General features: G+C 38.3%; 1 protein-coding gene across 13 annotated transcripts; it reads right to left on the bottom strand.

Moving 5' to 3' along the window:
- Positions 1-2: 2 nt before the first annotated feature.
- LOC122637623 (diacylglycerol kinase theta) lies at positions 3-14,255 on the bottom strand. Of its 13 annotated transcripts, XM_043829864.1 has the most exons (20): positions 13,706-13,842; positions 11,732-12,066; positions 11,441-11,443; positions 11,000-11,079; positions 10,795-10,900; positions 10,473-10,693; positions 10,175-10,346; positions 8,186-8,329; positions 6,538-6,669; positions 6,178-6,312; positions 5,969-6,107; positions 5,670-5,857; positions 5,342-5,554; positions 5,071-5,205; positions 4,779-4,953; positions 4,380-4,702; positions 3,948-4,239; positions 3,645-3,801; positions 3,133-3,240; positions 3-1,834 (listed from the first exon to the last, which is right to left on the bottom strand). In XM_043829864.1, the coding sequence occupies exons 2-20, from the start codon at positions 11,796-11,798 to the stop codon at positions 1,721-1,723; spliced, it is 2,904 nt and encodes a 967-aa protein (XP_043685799.1). In that variant the 5' UTR covers positions 11,799-12,066; positions 13,706-13,842; the 3' UTR covers positions 3-1,720. The 13 variants fall into 13 exon arrangements, 12 of the variants coding, with proteins under 12 accessions (XP_043685799.1, XP_043685793.1, XP_043685796.1 ...); XR_006329278.1 differs by lacking the exons at positions 11,441-11,443; positions 11,732-12,066 and adding an exon at positions 2,193-2,557 and having other exon boundaries at positions 13,706-14,255; XM_043829858.1 differs by lacking the exons at positions 11,441-11,443; positions 11,732-12,066 and having other exon boundaries at positions 13,706-14,255.
- Between the last annotated feature and the right edge of the window lie 1,599 nt (positions 14,256-15,854).

Below are 15,854 nucleotides of genomic sequence, written 5' to 3'. Positions count from 1 at the left end.
TCTCTCTCTCTCTCTCTCTCTCTCTCTCTCTCTCTCTCTCTCTCTCTCACTTGTTTTTCCTTCGTCCAAGCATCGCGTCGCAGATTACATTTCTCTTCCTTAGGATTAATATCGGCATGACAACGTTAGCATCAATACACGTCGCACTGCATCCATTTCTTGCGCTGCATTAGATGCCACCACGACTAGTTCCATCTTATCTCCTACATATATAATATTATTTACAACTGTTTGGCACCGCATTTTTGTCACTCCCAAAACCCACTCTCGTTCATACAGGCACGTACACATGCATACACTTATTCCCATTCTTTTCTCTGTAGATAAGCAACAATGCCATTGAATAGAGTCCATCGTCGTTCATCGGGCATTGCTACTCGATGTTTCAAAGGCGCGCTTTTTATGCCACGTGAAAAGGGCACGATTTCGTCGTTATTACCATTCCAGTTTGTTCATCGTTATATAATTTCTCTTATACACTGGCTTTTTTAAATTTGTAACACGTATTCTTTCTTTCTCTCTTTCACTCTCTCCCCCGACTCTTCTCTCACTCTCTCTCTCTCTCTCTCTCTCTCTCGCTCGCTCGCTCGCTCGTTCTTTCTTTTTTTTTGCTTTGACTACAATAAAGTGGAATGTTCGATCTACCGATGGCTCCGGCAAACTTGGAATATTTGGGTTTGTCGGAGCCAAATTTAGAACGTTGTCAAGCCACCTCCTTAACGTATTTATTTGTTTTTTTATTTACTTGTCCAATTCATAGCTCATGGCGCTGCTCTTGTACACAAGTCAAAGACGAATTGGCAAAATGCTTTGCCTTGGAGCGGCGCTACTTGAAAGTTACATTAACTCCCTTATGAATTATTTCTAGGAAATTTCTAACCGCACCTGGTTTGTGAATTCCAGACTGCCCAGCGGTCAGATTGTATATCAATTATCACAACTTAAAATCATAATACTAATACGATATTATGTGAATATATTAATATTGTGTGTGTGTGTGTGTGTGTGTGTGTGTGTAACATACTAATAACAACTGATCTCTCTCTTGCTCTCTCTCTCTCGCTCGCTCTCTCTCTCTCTCTCTCTCGCTCTCTCTCTCTCACTCTCACTCTCACTCTCACTCTCACTCTCACTCTCACTATCTCTATGCCTTTTTTGCGTCTTATATCGCAATACTCGATTCATACTGCCACAGATTGGTAAAATACCATACCAAACGTAATATACATTACATTCGTGTGTCCAATCTACAAGCTATATAAACATAAATTAAATATTAGAAGCAAGTAGCTTATGATCTTCAATACTGCTTTTAAAAGTTCGTGAGGTAACATTATCGTGTGTTACGTTCTATTATAATTTGACTAAAAAAATATCGATTGACAAGCTACATACAGTGCTATGATTATTAACATTTAGAAATGAGATCTAGTTTCATCCTAGCAACATGTGAACGGACATTAAAGATATCACTGACCTTTTTTTCAATGAATCTTATCATGAGTTCTTATTTGAAAATCTTATCTACTTCCACCTGTTGAAACAACTGTTTGCGTTGTAGTAATTGAAGTTGTAACAGCACAATCGTTACGGTGACGATTTCGAGGCCGCTTACACACGTTATACGTTATCATCGTATAATAAAATAATTTCCGTACGTGACTACGTGCTCCTGCGTGACAACGACATTGACCATCTTCGCACAGTACGATTTGTTCACTCAGAAGATCTCAGAATCCGGATCGTTCGAGGGCGCAGCCTGTAGTGTGAGCTGCATGCTGGATTCTGTATTACGCCGCTTCATTTTACCCTTGCTCTTCTTCAGCATCGTTGCCTAGGAAGGGACAGGATCAGGGGAACGCACAAAGGAGTAATCGATAGAAAGTTAATGGCAATGACGAAGTGAGAAATATAGATATCGGAACTCAGGAGAAAAAGAAAATACGAAAATGATACATATATAATAATAAGTTTCAAGAGATAAATGAACGAAAGAAAAAAGAAGGAAAGAAAGAAAGAAGGAAAGAAAGAAAGAAAGAAAGAAAGAAAGAAAGAAGAAAGAAAGGAAGAAGAAACGAAAGAGAAAGAGAAAGAGAAAAAAAAAGAAACATTATTCCATAAAAGCTAAGAAGAACGTCTACTATCTAATAAAAGAGATGCGTGACTAATCCATATATATATATATATATTACGAGAAGCATCCAGCTGCAATTGGGCCAAGGGTATCGACACGGTGGTGATATATACATCGAGGTAAACGCATGCGTTTCTTTCGGGAGTCGATCGGAACAATTCATACATAGGATGCCTACGTTTTTAGGGGGGGTGAGATCACACCGAAACTCCCCGTTCCTATGTGCTATTTCTTTTGCACATCGAGGAGTCTAGGCGAGGATCGCACACCTCTCTCAAACGAACGATTTATAATGACTGACTAGTGGCAAGCTGCAGTATGGTTGGTTTACTCGTCCGTGCTCTTGCCCCCCTCCCCATTAGCAGGTAGGATCGACGGTTCGGTATTCCGACGCTTGATCTTATTTTTCTTCAACATGGTAGCCTGAAGTGAACAGAGGAACAAGGAATAATTAGTAGAGTGCGATTAGGGGAGGAATGCATGCGCTGACGGACATCGGCAGTCAGGTAATGCCTCTTTATGGAGACTGCGCAGAGAGCGTTACGAGATATGATAAAAAAAAAAAAAAAAACAGAAGAAGAAGAAAGAAAAAAAAAGAGAAAAAAAAAAAACAATTTATCTATACTACTAACTAATATACATACATAGATGCTTCCGTTAAGAGTCTTACGTGCCATATATACATACATATATGTATATGTATACGTATAGTGTATACATATAGAGGACCCCATTATTCTATTTAAAATCGAACAGGCTGAGTGAACGGTGCGCAACAAAGAAGAGGTATCGCATTCAGAGTACAAGTCAGGGGAAAGATATATAACGTGTATAAAACGTAGTAATTCTCGATGGGAGACATTGAAAATATATATATATGTGTATATCTAAGGATTACCATTGAGGATATATACTTGCATTCTATGTTATGTTACACCCAATCTGTCCTTCATTTTGCTGGAATTATGGGGTTTCGTTAAAGTTTGTTTCAGGATTACCTTTAATGCAGATTTTAGAACTACAATTTCTCCCGGACTCTGGACCCACGGTTCGCCATCTACTTGTACTGGTATATCAGAGTGCAAACGTATTTTTATATGCCCACCCTACAATCAATCGATATCTTTTGTAAGCGCTGACGAGATGTGCAGTAAGTAAATATCTACTATAACGATCTCTAGATAGACCAGTTTTCTCAACTAAACGTTGATAGATAGGTACGTACATATACATATCTCTTGCAATCCGACAATAATCAGATATGCACATAGATATATACGCATAGTACGTACCTATATCTAATCTCCTCTAGGGATATTCTAAATGTATAATAATTCTCCTCTAAATTCTAAATTTTCGTTTCTTTTTTTTTTTTTTTTTCCTTTTTTTTCACTAACTTTTTTCTCACTGTCGCTATTAAGTAATGTTGGATTCTTACAAGTCTAACAAAAGAAGGGAAGATAACAAGGAAGACATTTTCGTCGTCCTTCTTACAATTACTATCGTTTACCTGTGCTATCCTCATTGCTCCACGGAGACCAGATTGAATCTGTCCTAGATGCATAACGCCTGTAACTCCTACGACTTCCAACATACCATCCCAATGATTCGGTTTGTTAAACTGATCTTCTTTATCCGGTCCCCAAGGATTAGCACCAGAGCCCCAACTGTTAACAGATGTGCGCGCGCGTGTGTGTGTGTGTGTGTGCGCGTGCGTGCGTGCGTGCGCGCGCGCGTGTGTGAGATAAGAAATTTATACGAATATTAGGAATGAGAAGTATGGTCTTTTCGAATCTTTCAATCAAAAAATTACCTTAAAATATTGAGAATGATTATTCCTTCGACTTGCGGCAAATCCACCAGTTTACCGTCCACCTCCAATCGAATCTGATTGTGCAAGTCTTTGCAAGGTTTACGGCCGACCATTTTACGTAAACCCATTTTCACGTATACACCCTTATTTCGAATTCTACTATTGAACTTGTTAGGATTCTCTTCTCTTGCATTGTGAAAGTCTAAGCACAAGTCCGCATCGATACCAAGACCGAAATAATTATTCATTACAAATATTTGCGTATTGTCCTCGCTGGTTGAACTTGCCCCTACTACAAATGTTAGAAGAATCTCTTATTATACACCATCGTATATGCAGATATGCAGATATGCAAGGATATACATATTACGATATATTAATTATATCGCAATATAATACATGGCACGGGAAATCAACTTATATTTCGATTACCTGCAGCGTTGGTGCTCATTTGGGACTTGTCATCTTTTTCTTCCGGATGAAAAACAACCGTCCATCTGTCCAATATAATTTCTTCTGCGTCGATAACGTCTCGTAATAAATTCAATGGATCCTCGTCACCTGTATATCCAGACCCCCAACATAACACTCTCGCCAAATCATTTCCTGTTCCTAACGGTACGATAGCGCAAGCGGGCGAAGAACATTCGCTGTCTTGACCGACGTTGTCCAAACATTGCAAGACCCATCCTATCGTACCATCTCCGCCACAGACCAAAATTCTGTAGTGTTTAATGTGACGAAAAACGTAAAGCCTGTAACGTTATACGCGTATATGAATAACCCGGTTCATTCGTATCGCATTATTTTTACGACATGTTTCGTACTGACCCAGGAAGTGGCCCGCCATTATCCAGATCAAACACTTGAAAAGGATTTAAAAGTTTACGAAAGCTAGAAATCAACTGTAGCCCTTGGCAACCACCAGATTTGACATTCACAAATACAAGTAAGGGTTGAACACCTGATGGTACCATACTTGGTTCGATACTTGGCAATAACATAACTAAAATGCAAATCAATGTATTCCGATTATTTTTCTTACATATTGAAAGCCGCGTGCTCCACGCATATTTTCTTTTTTTTTTTTTTTTTTTTTTTTTTTAAGTTAAATTTTATATACCCAGAAGATGTTTGTCTTCGTATTTTGATTCGCGCAAAGTGTACAACGCTTTAACCGCTTTATTCGAATCTTCGTATATAATTACCATCGAACCGTATTCGTAGTAAATTGGGCCAATGGACGAGAATTTGTTTTCTATAGAGAAAAAGGAAAAAAGAAAATGTTGTTGTTGTTGTTGTTGTTGGTGATGTTGTTATTACGAAACAGAGGAGTACCTATACAAAATTAGATATATACAAAACTATTCTATTTGTGTACGTTTTTGCGTTACCTTTTCCTAAAAACTCGGTCAACATATTTTCATAATTTCGTTCCGAAAGATTCGGTGGCAAGTTCCCCACGAATAGAGCCAAATTGGGTCCGTGGGGATCTTGTTTTAATTGTAAATAAAAGCGCATCAATTCCATTTGCCTAATGGAATCTTTACCGAGCTGTTTAACTATATCCCATGGTTTCTCTTCTGGCGATAAAACACGGCCGGATACTAAAAGAAAACAAAAGGGATTGTAAAGTAAATGAGATATATCGTATTCAAATGAAATACGTATTAAATCATATGAGCATAATGATACTACTTAATAAGGTCGATTTAAACGCACCGTCACGATCCAGGAGAATTTGTCTACATCTGTAATCTTCAGAATTTGCACTTTTTAGATTAAACCTTTGAAGGGATTCCTGAATTAAATCTGTTACTGTCGTTGTTTCCGTTACAGGTACGATGCAGAACGACTCCGATATCTGTAATTTTCCAGGATAGACACGCACTTCTCCGCTTTCATTGTCCCTTGAAAATAATGATTTGTATCGTTATCGCTCGATTATATCCGTTCAACGCCATGTACATAGACACTCGTAAACAACGTTGATACATCAATGAAAATATCAATGAGCTTACTTAAATCGCAAAAAGACTGCCGGACGTTTGCCTTCTTTACGATTCAAGTTTAGAACTGGTGTCGGATCGCACAACTCAGTTTCTTCCGTAGCGTACAAGTCGGTTAAGTAAAAATTGCCTGGATAGAAATGAATATTTTCTTAATCAATCATATAAAGAGTTTCGACCGATAGAATAACAATAACAAAATATAAAGCATTTTTACGTACTAGAATCTTTCGTGATATGAAATGCACGAAGTGCGGATGTTAAAACTTGTTCCGTGGTAGCTTGTCTAGGTATCGTGATTACTCGAAATATTCGACGCCTCAAAGAGCTATTACCATCGTACACCTTTATCATCTCTAAATTATTAAAATACACGATCAAAACTATATCAAATATATGTTATTCCTTATTGAATTCAATTCTATCTAATATTATGAATTGATATTGAATTTATTTATTTTGAGAAATGCTACATATCAACACATGTACACACACGCGCGCGCGTGCGCGCACACAAGCGCGTGCGCATGTGTAAGTACAGGAATTGTATAGGTGTAGGATCATGCGCTTGAATAAAATACCTTCGTCGCCTCTCTCTTTATCCTCCTTATCTTTATTATATCGTGGATCACGGCCATGCGGACCTTGCACAGGTTCGTCGTTATCGCGATACTTGGCATCACCACTGCTAAATTCTTCGGATATGCTTCTTGCTACAAACAAAAAATACCTTCCTTTAGATAACATTCCTTTTCTTCGCTACACAAACCATCAAACATTAGATAAATTTTTGCAATACACATCTCCTTGGATAATAAATTCAATGTTAATAGATCTTATATTGTATTGTATTACTCAGATAACATTAATGGTGTGACAAGAGCTATTTAATATGATTAATAATATTGCCGCAAAAAAAAAAGCAAATCCACGAATAAGATATTAATTACTTCATTGATTCTCAGTCTCAATAACGATAAAACGATAAAGTACACATTTAAGAAATATCCTATTTTTCAAAATGATTTTTGCAGAGCGAGTGAAAAAGGTAACAAATGATAGATATTATTTGATATTTGCGTTGAAGATAATAACGGCCTTGTCAATAATAAAAATAATAAGAATTTTAGGAGATGCTTGTGTAAGAAAAAGAGAAAGCAATTTATATAGAAATATATAATATTATATCGCATTCTTATGCGATAATCGTTTAATCGTTCTTAAAGAAAGTGACACACACCTCTTACCATCGAACATTTACGATGGATTTGTAGAACACACATGATAGGAAGAATTATTCAGTAGCATTCTTGTACTTCATTTCACTGCATAGTAGAGTGATAAGCATCATGGATTTTTCACATAGCATCCAGCGGGCTGAGTGACAGTGCATGCACTGAAGCGAAACATATGTACATACATGCTAAAACGAAAACAATAACAAAATAACAACATTCATCAAAATCTGTATAGCACAACTTTCGAATGAATAAAATATTATAGGTATATTTTTTTCATGTATCTGCGTTTTCATAGAAAAATGTAGGTATGTATATGTGAGACATTAAACATTAAATTCAATTATTATTAGTTGAATATTTCTAATCGTTTATTTTTTCATGAACGATCCTTTTCCATTTTTATTACTTGGATGCATAATTGCTTATTAGCAACAAATATATAATGTAAAATAATAAAAACGTACACGTTCACGAGCGCGCACGCACACGCACACGCACACGCACACGCACACGCACTCGACACGTACATCAGCGCGTAGAAATAATTGTGAATAGTTATTCGAAGTATTACCATTTTTATTTGTCCTGTTTGCAAAGTATGTTCGGTCATATATAAAAATCGATCAGTGGAACAAACAAAACAATATGCAAGAAGCAAGTAAAACATTTGCCATATATCAGACAAAACAAAAATATTATACAACAGCATCAACCATATAATATCTCGTATAAATGCTATAAACTTGACAAATAATAAATGTATAAACGTGTGTAATTGTGTATATGTGTTCGCGCATGTATGTACATATGTATACATATACGCACATATACACACACACACACACACACACACACACACACACACACAAAGAAATGCTAATAGCTACTATATAATGATTTATCTTCCTTTCTTTTTTGCGCTACAGATTTTATAATAATTCAATATGCTCACACAGATGAATGTCTGATGATGTAATATTCTAGATACCTCGAACATAAGGAGGGGAAGCATGACAATTTCCATGGCAGCTACGTGGCAAAACTAGTGAAAGGCGCCTCAAAGCTTCTGCTAGGCGGCCTGCAGCCCCAATTTGTTCACTCTCAGCGAAATCGAATTGCTCTCCGATGTTATCTTCAAATAGAAGCAAACGGTAATCCGAATATTTTAATAATCAATTTGAATTCTACAAAATTTGGCTTTTCTTTCAAGTATTTCTCCTATATTGTAATGTGTCAAAAAAGCTCTGTGTTATGAATGATCATTACAGAAAATATGTCAATAGATATGGGGAATTTTCACTTTACAATAGCTAATCTAATAAAATCTATATAAAATATTATCGAAACTAGAATCTCTTTGATATTGACAATATCTACTATTTTAATATAGTTTAACGGAAATATGAATGTATAGAAAAAGAAAGAAAAATGGAAAAATAAAAAAAGAAAAGAAAAACATGAATCGCTCGCTAATCTTGGAGCATTTGGATTAATTTATTTGCATTTACTTGATTACGATATTAGAAACATTGTGAAAGAGAGTAACTACCAAAGTGAATATCTATTAAAAGCACCATAAAAATAGCAACTATAACAACGACAGTCACGGAAGCCATAATGTTTGATATATAAATAAATCGCATTATTTCTAAGAATCAATTTTATTATTCCAATTTGTTTCTTTTGTTTTCCTCACGATACGTTTTATCGTAAAAGATAACTCTACAGTGGCTTTCATAATTTTATTTTATAACACGCTTATAAGAGTGACTTCTTTGCGAGCATTTATTTAAATCATACAAAATCTAATGAAGGTAGGATGGTTTATGTCAATACTGGAAATAATCGTAGTTGAGCTTTTTTAAATCTTATCTTACTCTTTCCCTAATCACTTTTGTCTACGTGTGACAAATATGCTATATATTACTTTAAAATGTCTAGGCTAGTCAAAAAAAAATATGACTATAAGAAGTTATTCCATCCGTAATTGATAATAAAATATAATGCAAACATACAGTGATAGCCATTCGTACAAAGAAATATTCACCTATAGTTACCTCATATGGTGTTATATTAACTTATGGGATGATACAATCAATTTTATATTTTATATATATATATATATATATATGTAATATATTATATATTATATATTATATACTATATACTATATCATATATATATTATATATATTCAATAAAAATATAAATAAATGCAAATATTTATACCATATCTACCTGTTTCTACGAACAGAAATAGAAAAACTTGTTAAATATATCCTACAAATTTAATATCGCATGCTTTAGAAAAGTATTTTGTGTGTGTGTGTGTGTGTGTGTGTGTGTGTGTGTGTGTGTGTGTGTGTGTGAGTGAGTGAGTGAGTGAGTGAGTGTGAGTGTGAGTGTGAGTGTGTGAATACGCTACGAAGGCTCTTATATAAGGGTATATCGAGATAATACCATGCAAAAAGAATTGATAAATAATTGGAAATATTGTCATTGTAAAAAAATATTTGTATACACTTTATATATGTATATGTACTTATAGGTATATAAAAAACAAGAACAAAAACAAAAACAAAAACAAAAAGAAGACCGAAAAAAGGATTAATCGATAATCAGACCAGTTTACATACTTTCAGAACAAATAGTATGATGCCATTATCTGTTATCTGAGCGTAATACGACATTTATTTCATACTTATTTTTTTCCATATATAATATTTCACGACTAATTGATGACGTCAAATTTAGCTCGGCTCACGATGGTGAAGAATGAAAAGTATGTTGGTATGTCTAATATAATATTATACATACATATGTATAGGTATAATGTTTAATGTTTATTATATTATGTGTCCGTGTTCGTTTATACTTAATTCCATTGTCGGTAATAATGTTGATAGGCGCGTTGCTTGATCGTTCAGCTATCAAGTATGGATATGTCATATATGTATTCTTATAAGGGAAACACTTACGGCAGGAATACTCACGCGCCAGGACTTCTTTACGACGCACTTGTACCCCAATAATCGCTTCCATTGGTACTTCGGTACGTGGAATACTGACGGCATGTGGCGGTAGGTAAATTGATTCCAAATTCCCAAACGTACATTCGGAGGGAATGCTTTTGTAGCAGAATGCGTGTGACTGAGGGAGACGATATCGAATATGAAAATAGAATTGAAATTATTCGATATTATTATAAAATTATTATAGCTAAGGAATGGTAACTCGTTACTAGAAAGTAAAAATAACATATGGGAAAGGTATTACCGTTACGCCGCACCATTCGCAGCGAAATCCAGAAAGGCACTCGGCAGAGAAGCAACTTTTCTTGCATACGGCGCACTTGGAATTGCTAGGAAGATTTCCTTCTCGCCAATGATGCGTATGTTTTACAGCAGCCAAATCCTTTCCAGGTAAATAAGTTGCATTTTCTTTGCAGTCTGCCACAGCAAAGTCCTGACATTCCGTGTGCACAAAATACTCGCATACTGCAATCGCAAGAGCATGTAACGTTTTAAATGTTTCCAAATGTTAAGTTTATTTTACCTCCAGTTCATCCTCCGCTTTATCAAAAAAATAAGCAACTTACTTTGGCAATGTATGGATAGATTATCATCCAATCGTTTCCGACAAACGTTGCAGAATTTTCTTTTGCGATGTACCAACTGTTCGGACCAACAGTGTGCGACCGGGTTCTAAGGAAAGAATTTCAGTATGCAATTAAACATGTAATAATATAGAAATAATGCTCTTTTAATAAAAGATAATAAAAGAAAAGGGAAAAAAGGAAGTACCTTAATCAAGCTTGCCGCGATGCTGGAGCAGGGAGACACGACGGCCTTGAGACAGCGGTCGTGCACCACGAAGTTGCAAACTGTAATGGGAAACACGGTAATAAAGAAATTTAAGGCAACTCGCTTGTAATATCTCGCGATAATTCGCAAAAAGAGTAAATATACATACATACATAAATACATACATACATACGCGCACACGCACGCGGTAGATAGAAAGATTTATAATGCCTATATATACTTATATATACATATATATATATATATGTATATACGTACGTATGCATGTACGCGTGTATGTGTATGTGTATCTTCCGATAATTCCTGAAGAAAGAAGGTAATGCATTTCATACATTCACATTGATCGATCGAAAATCTCGCCAGTTAATAGGTTAAAGTAATCCGCATAAAGCGCAAACGATTTACACGCGAACGTAATACGCGCTGCGCGGAAATTTTAATCTTCAACAAACTTTTCCTTCCCGTTCCTACAATAACCTTAGCGACAACTAGCAAATTATCATTGCTATTAAAAATCAAAATGAGCAACGATCAACATTATGAACATACAACGTACAACGTACCACCAAAAGTATTTTATAGATTCGGTGCATATTTATGAAGAAAAATCGTTACGACTTGTAAGAAGAAAATGGAACTGTATAAACGCGCAAGAGATATCAATTTCTAATCATATTTCCGGTTTTCTAAAAATATCTCATCCTTGAAGACCAACACATATGTCGGATTGATGCCGCCAAAGCAGTATATCTTCTTTATCTCCATTATTAACGCACATAACGGGTCAATGAGTTTTCAATTGAGGAATAATTTTCGAAACAGTTTTCCATCCGCGCATCTCGCGCCTCTCGCACACTTGAGATCACGAGATATAGACAATTTAAATCATCTATGTGACCGACCGGGTCGCAGGAAATAATCCTTCATCGTCGATGAATTTAACCAAGTACATTGGACGTTAGGATGGATGCATCGATCCGTAGGTGCTCTATTAGTTTTGCCTTGAATCGTATAGTCTATCCAGAAATTGATCGATGCGTCAAATCCTAGACAAGGAAATCAGAAAAATATATTTTTACGATCGAATGCAAATAATATTTTTCTAATTTCTACATTATTCATTTAAGGTGATAAAATATTGCCGATAATAATGTAACTTTGCTATCGTCCACGTTGGTTTACATAAACTTTCCGCTTTTTTGCTCCACGTTTCTATTTATCGAAGAGAGCGAGAGGATAACGCGAGCGGGACGGAAGGAAGTGTCACCGTCGATGAATCTACGCTAACCTTTCGTTCTACTTCATTGGTAATCGAGTTGCTTTTTTAAAACAACTAACTAACTACGTGTACGAGAGAGAGAGAGAGAGAGAGAGAGAGAGAGAGAGAGAGAGAGAGAGAGAGAGAGCAAGAACAAGAGCCTTTTCCACCTTTTTACCCGTCGTGGCGAGCCCTTGCTTCCGTCCGCCACTCCTCTCGTATTTCGAGCTCGCCTTTTCTCTCTCTCTCTCTCTTTCTCGGCCTTCGGCTACCCCACACCATCCCCCACGATCAATGCTCGAGAAAAGACCGACAAAAGCACCATCTACCGTCCGTTATAGAGGGTTTTCCTCGAGCAATCTCGATCTATGCAAAGATCGAGTTATATTTGTCAAGAGAACAAATCAAGAAAAATGTAATTTTAAACCTGAATTTTAGAAAAAAAATCAAGGACGATCTGTATATTTTATAAGTGACGATGACATAGATGAGGAGTAATTGCGCGTTGTGTATCGATATATAATGTGTCTGTTGATTGTTTCTAATTTCTAATTCGATTTAAATAATTTCAAACATTTCGATATCGATTAAAGTACATGATTATAAAAGAATAAAGATGACTGCAAAGAAGAAAAAAACAAAGAAATATCAAGAGAATAGGCAAAGAAAAAGAGCTTGGTAAAAAGACGAAGAAGCAATGGGCGTTCGATCGCATTAACCGAACGGCACCCGTATATCGATCGTGTCCCCTTTCGCCATCTGTTTTCCGGAGCTGTAGGATTTCGGAGCAACTTGAAAGAACACGCTTCGTCGAGGAGAGATTCTTGAGATAGATAGATAGATAGATAGATAGATAGACAGATAGATAGATAGATAGATAAATAGATAGGTAAGTAGATAGATAAGTAGATAGGTAGATAGATAAATTGAGAGATAGATAGATCGATAGATAGATAGATAGATAGATAGATAGATAGATAGATCGAGAGATAAATAAATGGATGCATAGATGGATGAATAGACAGATGGATAGATAGATAGATAGATAGAAAGATAGAAAAAGAGAGAGAGAAAGAAAGAGCCGAGGTCGCTTCGCGGCTCGTTCGTCCAAAAATATATGACCGTACTGTCTCCATCGTCGAGTCGTTCGACACGTTGTTTTTATCGACGAGAGGGGAAGATATTCAAAGAAAGCCAATGTCCGAGCGTTTCCCGATGGAAAACCGTTTCACTAGTCTATACCTTAAATCGATAACTTATGTTTGTAAAAATTGCAAAAAGAAGATAAATAAGAAAATACGATAAAGAGATTTGCTCTTATTTCTTTCCAAATGCCCCCCCCCCTCTCTCTCCTTTCTCATTTCCATAGGCGTAACATGGTAATACGATAGATATAGTGGGATGATTTAAAAGGTCGAATCTCGTACCTTCGCAGATGTACCCCTGCTGAATGAGGCCCCAGAGCATGTCCGTACAGTTGTGGCAGTACGTCGGCTTGTGAAACGTCTTCTTACTGAAACTGTGCCCATGGATGGCTCGAGTTTCGGCCGAGACCGACGCCATGTTCCCCTTTCCACCGCGGCAACTCTCACGCCAGATTTTCACCGTGAAGCTACACAGGGCGCGCCGTGCAAAGACGACGACGACAACAACAACAACATAATTACACGCCGAGTACTACGTGATCTCGAAACCGTACGCGTACATAATTGCGTTGGATCAAATGCCGTCGCGGCTGATTGCTCGGCTGCTGTTGCTCTCTCCTCGCGACTTCGTTGTCGTCGACGTTCGCGATCGTCGCGCGTCTCCTTCGTCTTCGTATCGCCGTTGTCGTAGCCGTAGCCGTCCTTGCCGTCGTCGTCGTCGTCGTCGTCGTCGTCGTCGTCGTCGTCGTTGCCGCCGCCGCGGTCGTCGTCACCGTCGCCTCCGTTGCCGTTGCCGTTGCCGTTACCGTTGCCGTTGCCGTTGCCGTTGCCGTTGCCGTTGCCGTTGCCGTTGCCGTCGTCGTCGCCGTCGCCGTCGCCGTCGCCGTCGCCGTCGCAGCCACCGCCGCCGTCGTCGTCGTCGTCGTCGTCGTCGTCGTCGTCGTCGTCCGAATCACACACTTTCCGTTCGTTTTGGTCGTCTTCGGCGTCGGCGTCGTCCACGTCCTTTTTCTCGCCGTCACGTCTCTAACGCGCATTATTTCCCAAACCACCTCGTCGCGCGACGACCGATCGACGACACCACCGATAATAGGAACGCCTCTTCTTCTGCAGCTCCACCTTCGCGACTCTCTTTACCTCGTTGGCCTTCCTTGCCGCCCTTTCCGCCACGACGCTCGACTCGTACGTCCTACGCCACCACCAGTCGAAAATCGACGTCGATCTTATCATCACCACTTACTTCCGTATCTTTTCCTTTCGTTCCTCTTTTCTTTCCCTTGTCGTTCCTCTTTTTTTTCTTTTCGTCTTCGTCCTCGTCCTTTTCCTCCTGCGATCTCGTTCGCGGGATTCACCCGCGACCTGGATCGCGGCCTCGCTCTCGTCTCACCACCGGTGTACACCACTCGTTTTATCGGTTTTCCCTCACCTCCACCTCCTCGACCTCCTCCTCCTCCTCCTCCTCCTCCTCCTCCTCCTTCTTCTTCCTCTTCTTCTTCTTCTTCTTCCTCTTTTTCTCCTTTTCCTTCGTCGTCGTCGTCTTTTCCTTCCTCTTTTTCTGTTCTTCCCTTCGCTCGCGTATAAACTATAACGATAATAGCAGAACGATATGACCAGTGTTACATCTAGGTAAAAGAACGAGAGACGACAATGCGGCTCTCGCTCTCTTCTTCTTTCGGTCTCGGCCTCGCATTCGCGTAACCGAGACACGGACCGGCCGCCGAGTGGCCGCACTGACATCGGCCTTCCATCCCGGACAGCTGCGCATGCGTTCGCAGCCGAGCGATCGCACCCTTCCACTGCCGTACCATCCTTGGCTTGGTACCACGTCGACACCCTCTTCTACCAACTTTCTTCTTCACCTTATTTTATTCTCGCATTTGTCCTTCTTCCAATAACATTCATTTTGTTACATTCTTCGGTAATTTTATTCGCGAATGAAATGATAGAAATTTTTTAAGAGTACGGGATTATGAGGCAGGATGTTACTCGAATGTTACTTTTGCCCGGGTTATCAAAGATTCATCTCCCACCATTGCCGTCGCCGTCAGCGTCAACGTAGTGCGAAACGTTGCGCTTGCTCTTTTTCATCCTAGCTCTCCCTCTCTTTCCCTCTTTCTCTTTCGTAAAGTCGACTCAGCCGCGTCCTAACGCGCTCCACCCTGCTACTTGCGATCAGATGTTCAACGTTTGCTTCTTTCGTTTTCCCTTGCTTTTTAGGTCGCTTGGGAGTTGACTTTCTAAGCTACCAAAATTGTGCTCGATTACGCCGGTCTTTTTCTTCGATTCGATATCCATTTGAAAAAGAGAAAAAAGAAGAACACTCGGATCGCTGCTGCATTCTTCCCTTCTTTCTCCATTTTTCCTATTTTAAATATTATCGGAAAATAATCGAATCTATGTCAATTCCGTTACGATCGTTCCTTACGATCCT

The sequence above is a fragment of the Vespula pensylvanica genome, chromosome 2, assembly GCF_014466175.1.
Source record: "Vespula pensylvanica isolate Volc-1 chromosome 2, ASM1446617v1, whole genome shotgun sequence".
NCBI lineage: Eukaryota > Metazoa > Arthropoda > Insecta > Hymenoptera > Vespidae > Vespula > Vespula pensylvanica.
This window is presented reverse-complemented; position numbering and strand designations above follow the sequence as displayed.

What these genes read in the sequence shown, in the direction of transcription:
- LOC122637623 (XM_043829858.1), bottom strand. Translation starts at nt 13,841, where the DNA reads ATGGCGTCGGTCTCGGCCGAAACTCGAGCCATCCATGGGCACAGTTTC. An exon ending in CGAAGACAAACATCTTCTGG is followed by an intron (nt 4,954 to 5,070) that starts GTATATAAAATT and finishes TTTGCATTTTAG; the next exon opens with TTATGTTATTGCCAAGTATC. An exon ending in GAGCAATGAGGATAGCACAG is followed by an intron (nt 3,241 to 3,644) that starts GTAAACGATAGT and finishes GATTGATTGTAG; the next exon opens with GGTGGGCATATAAAAATACG.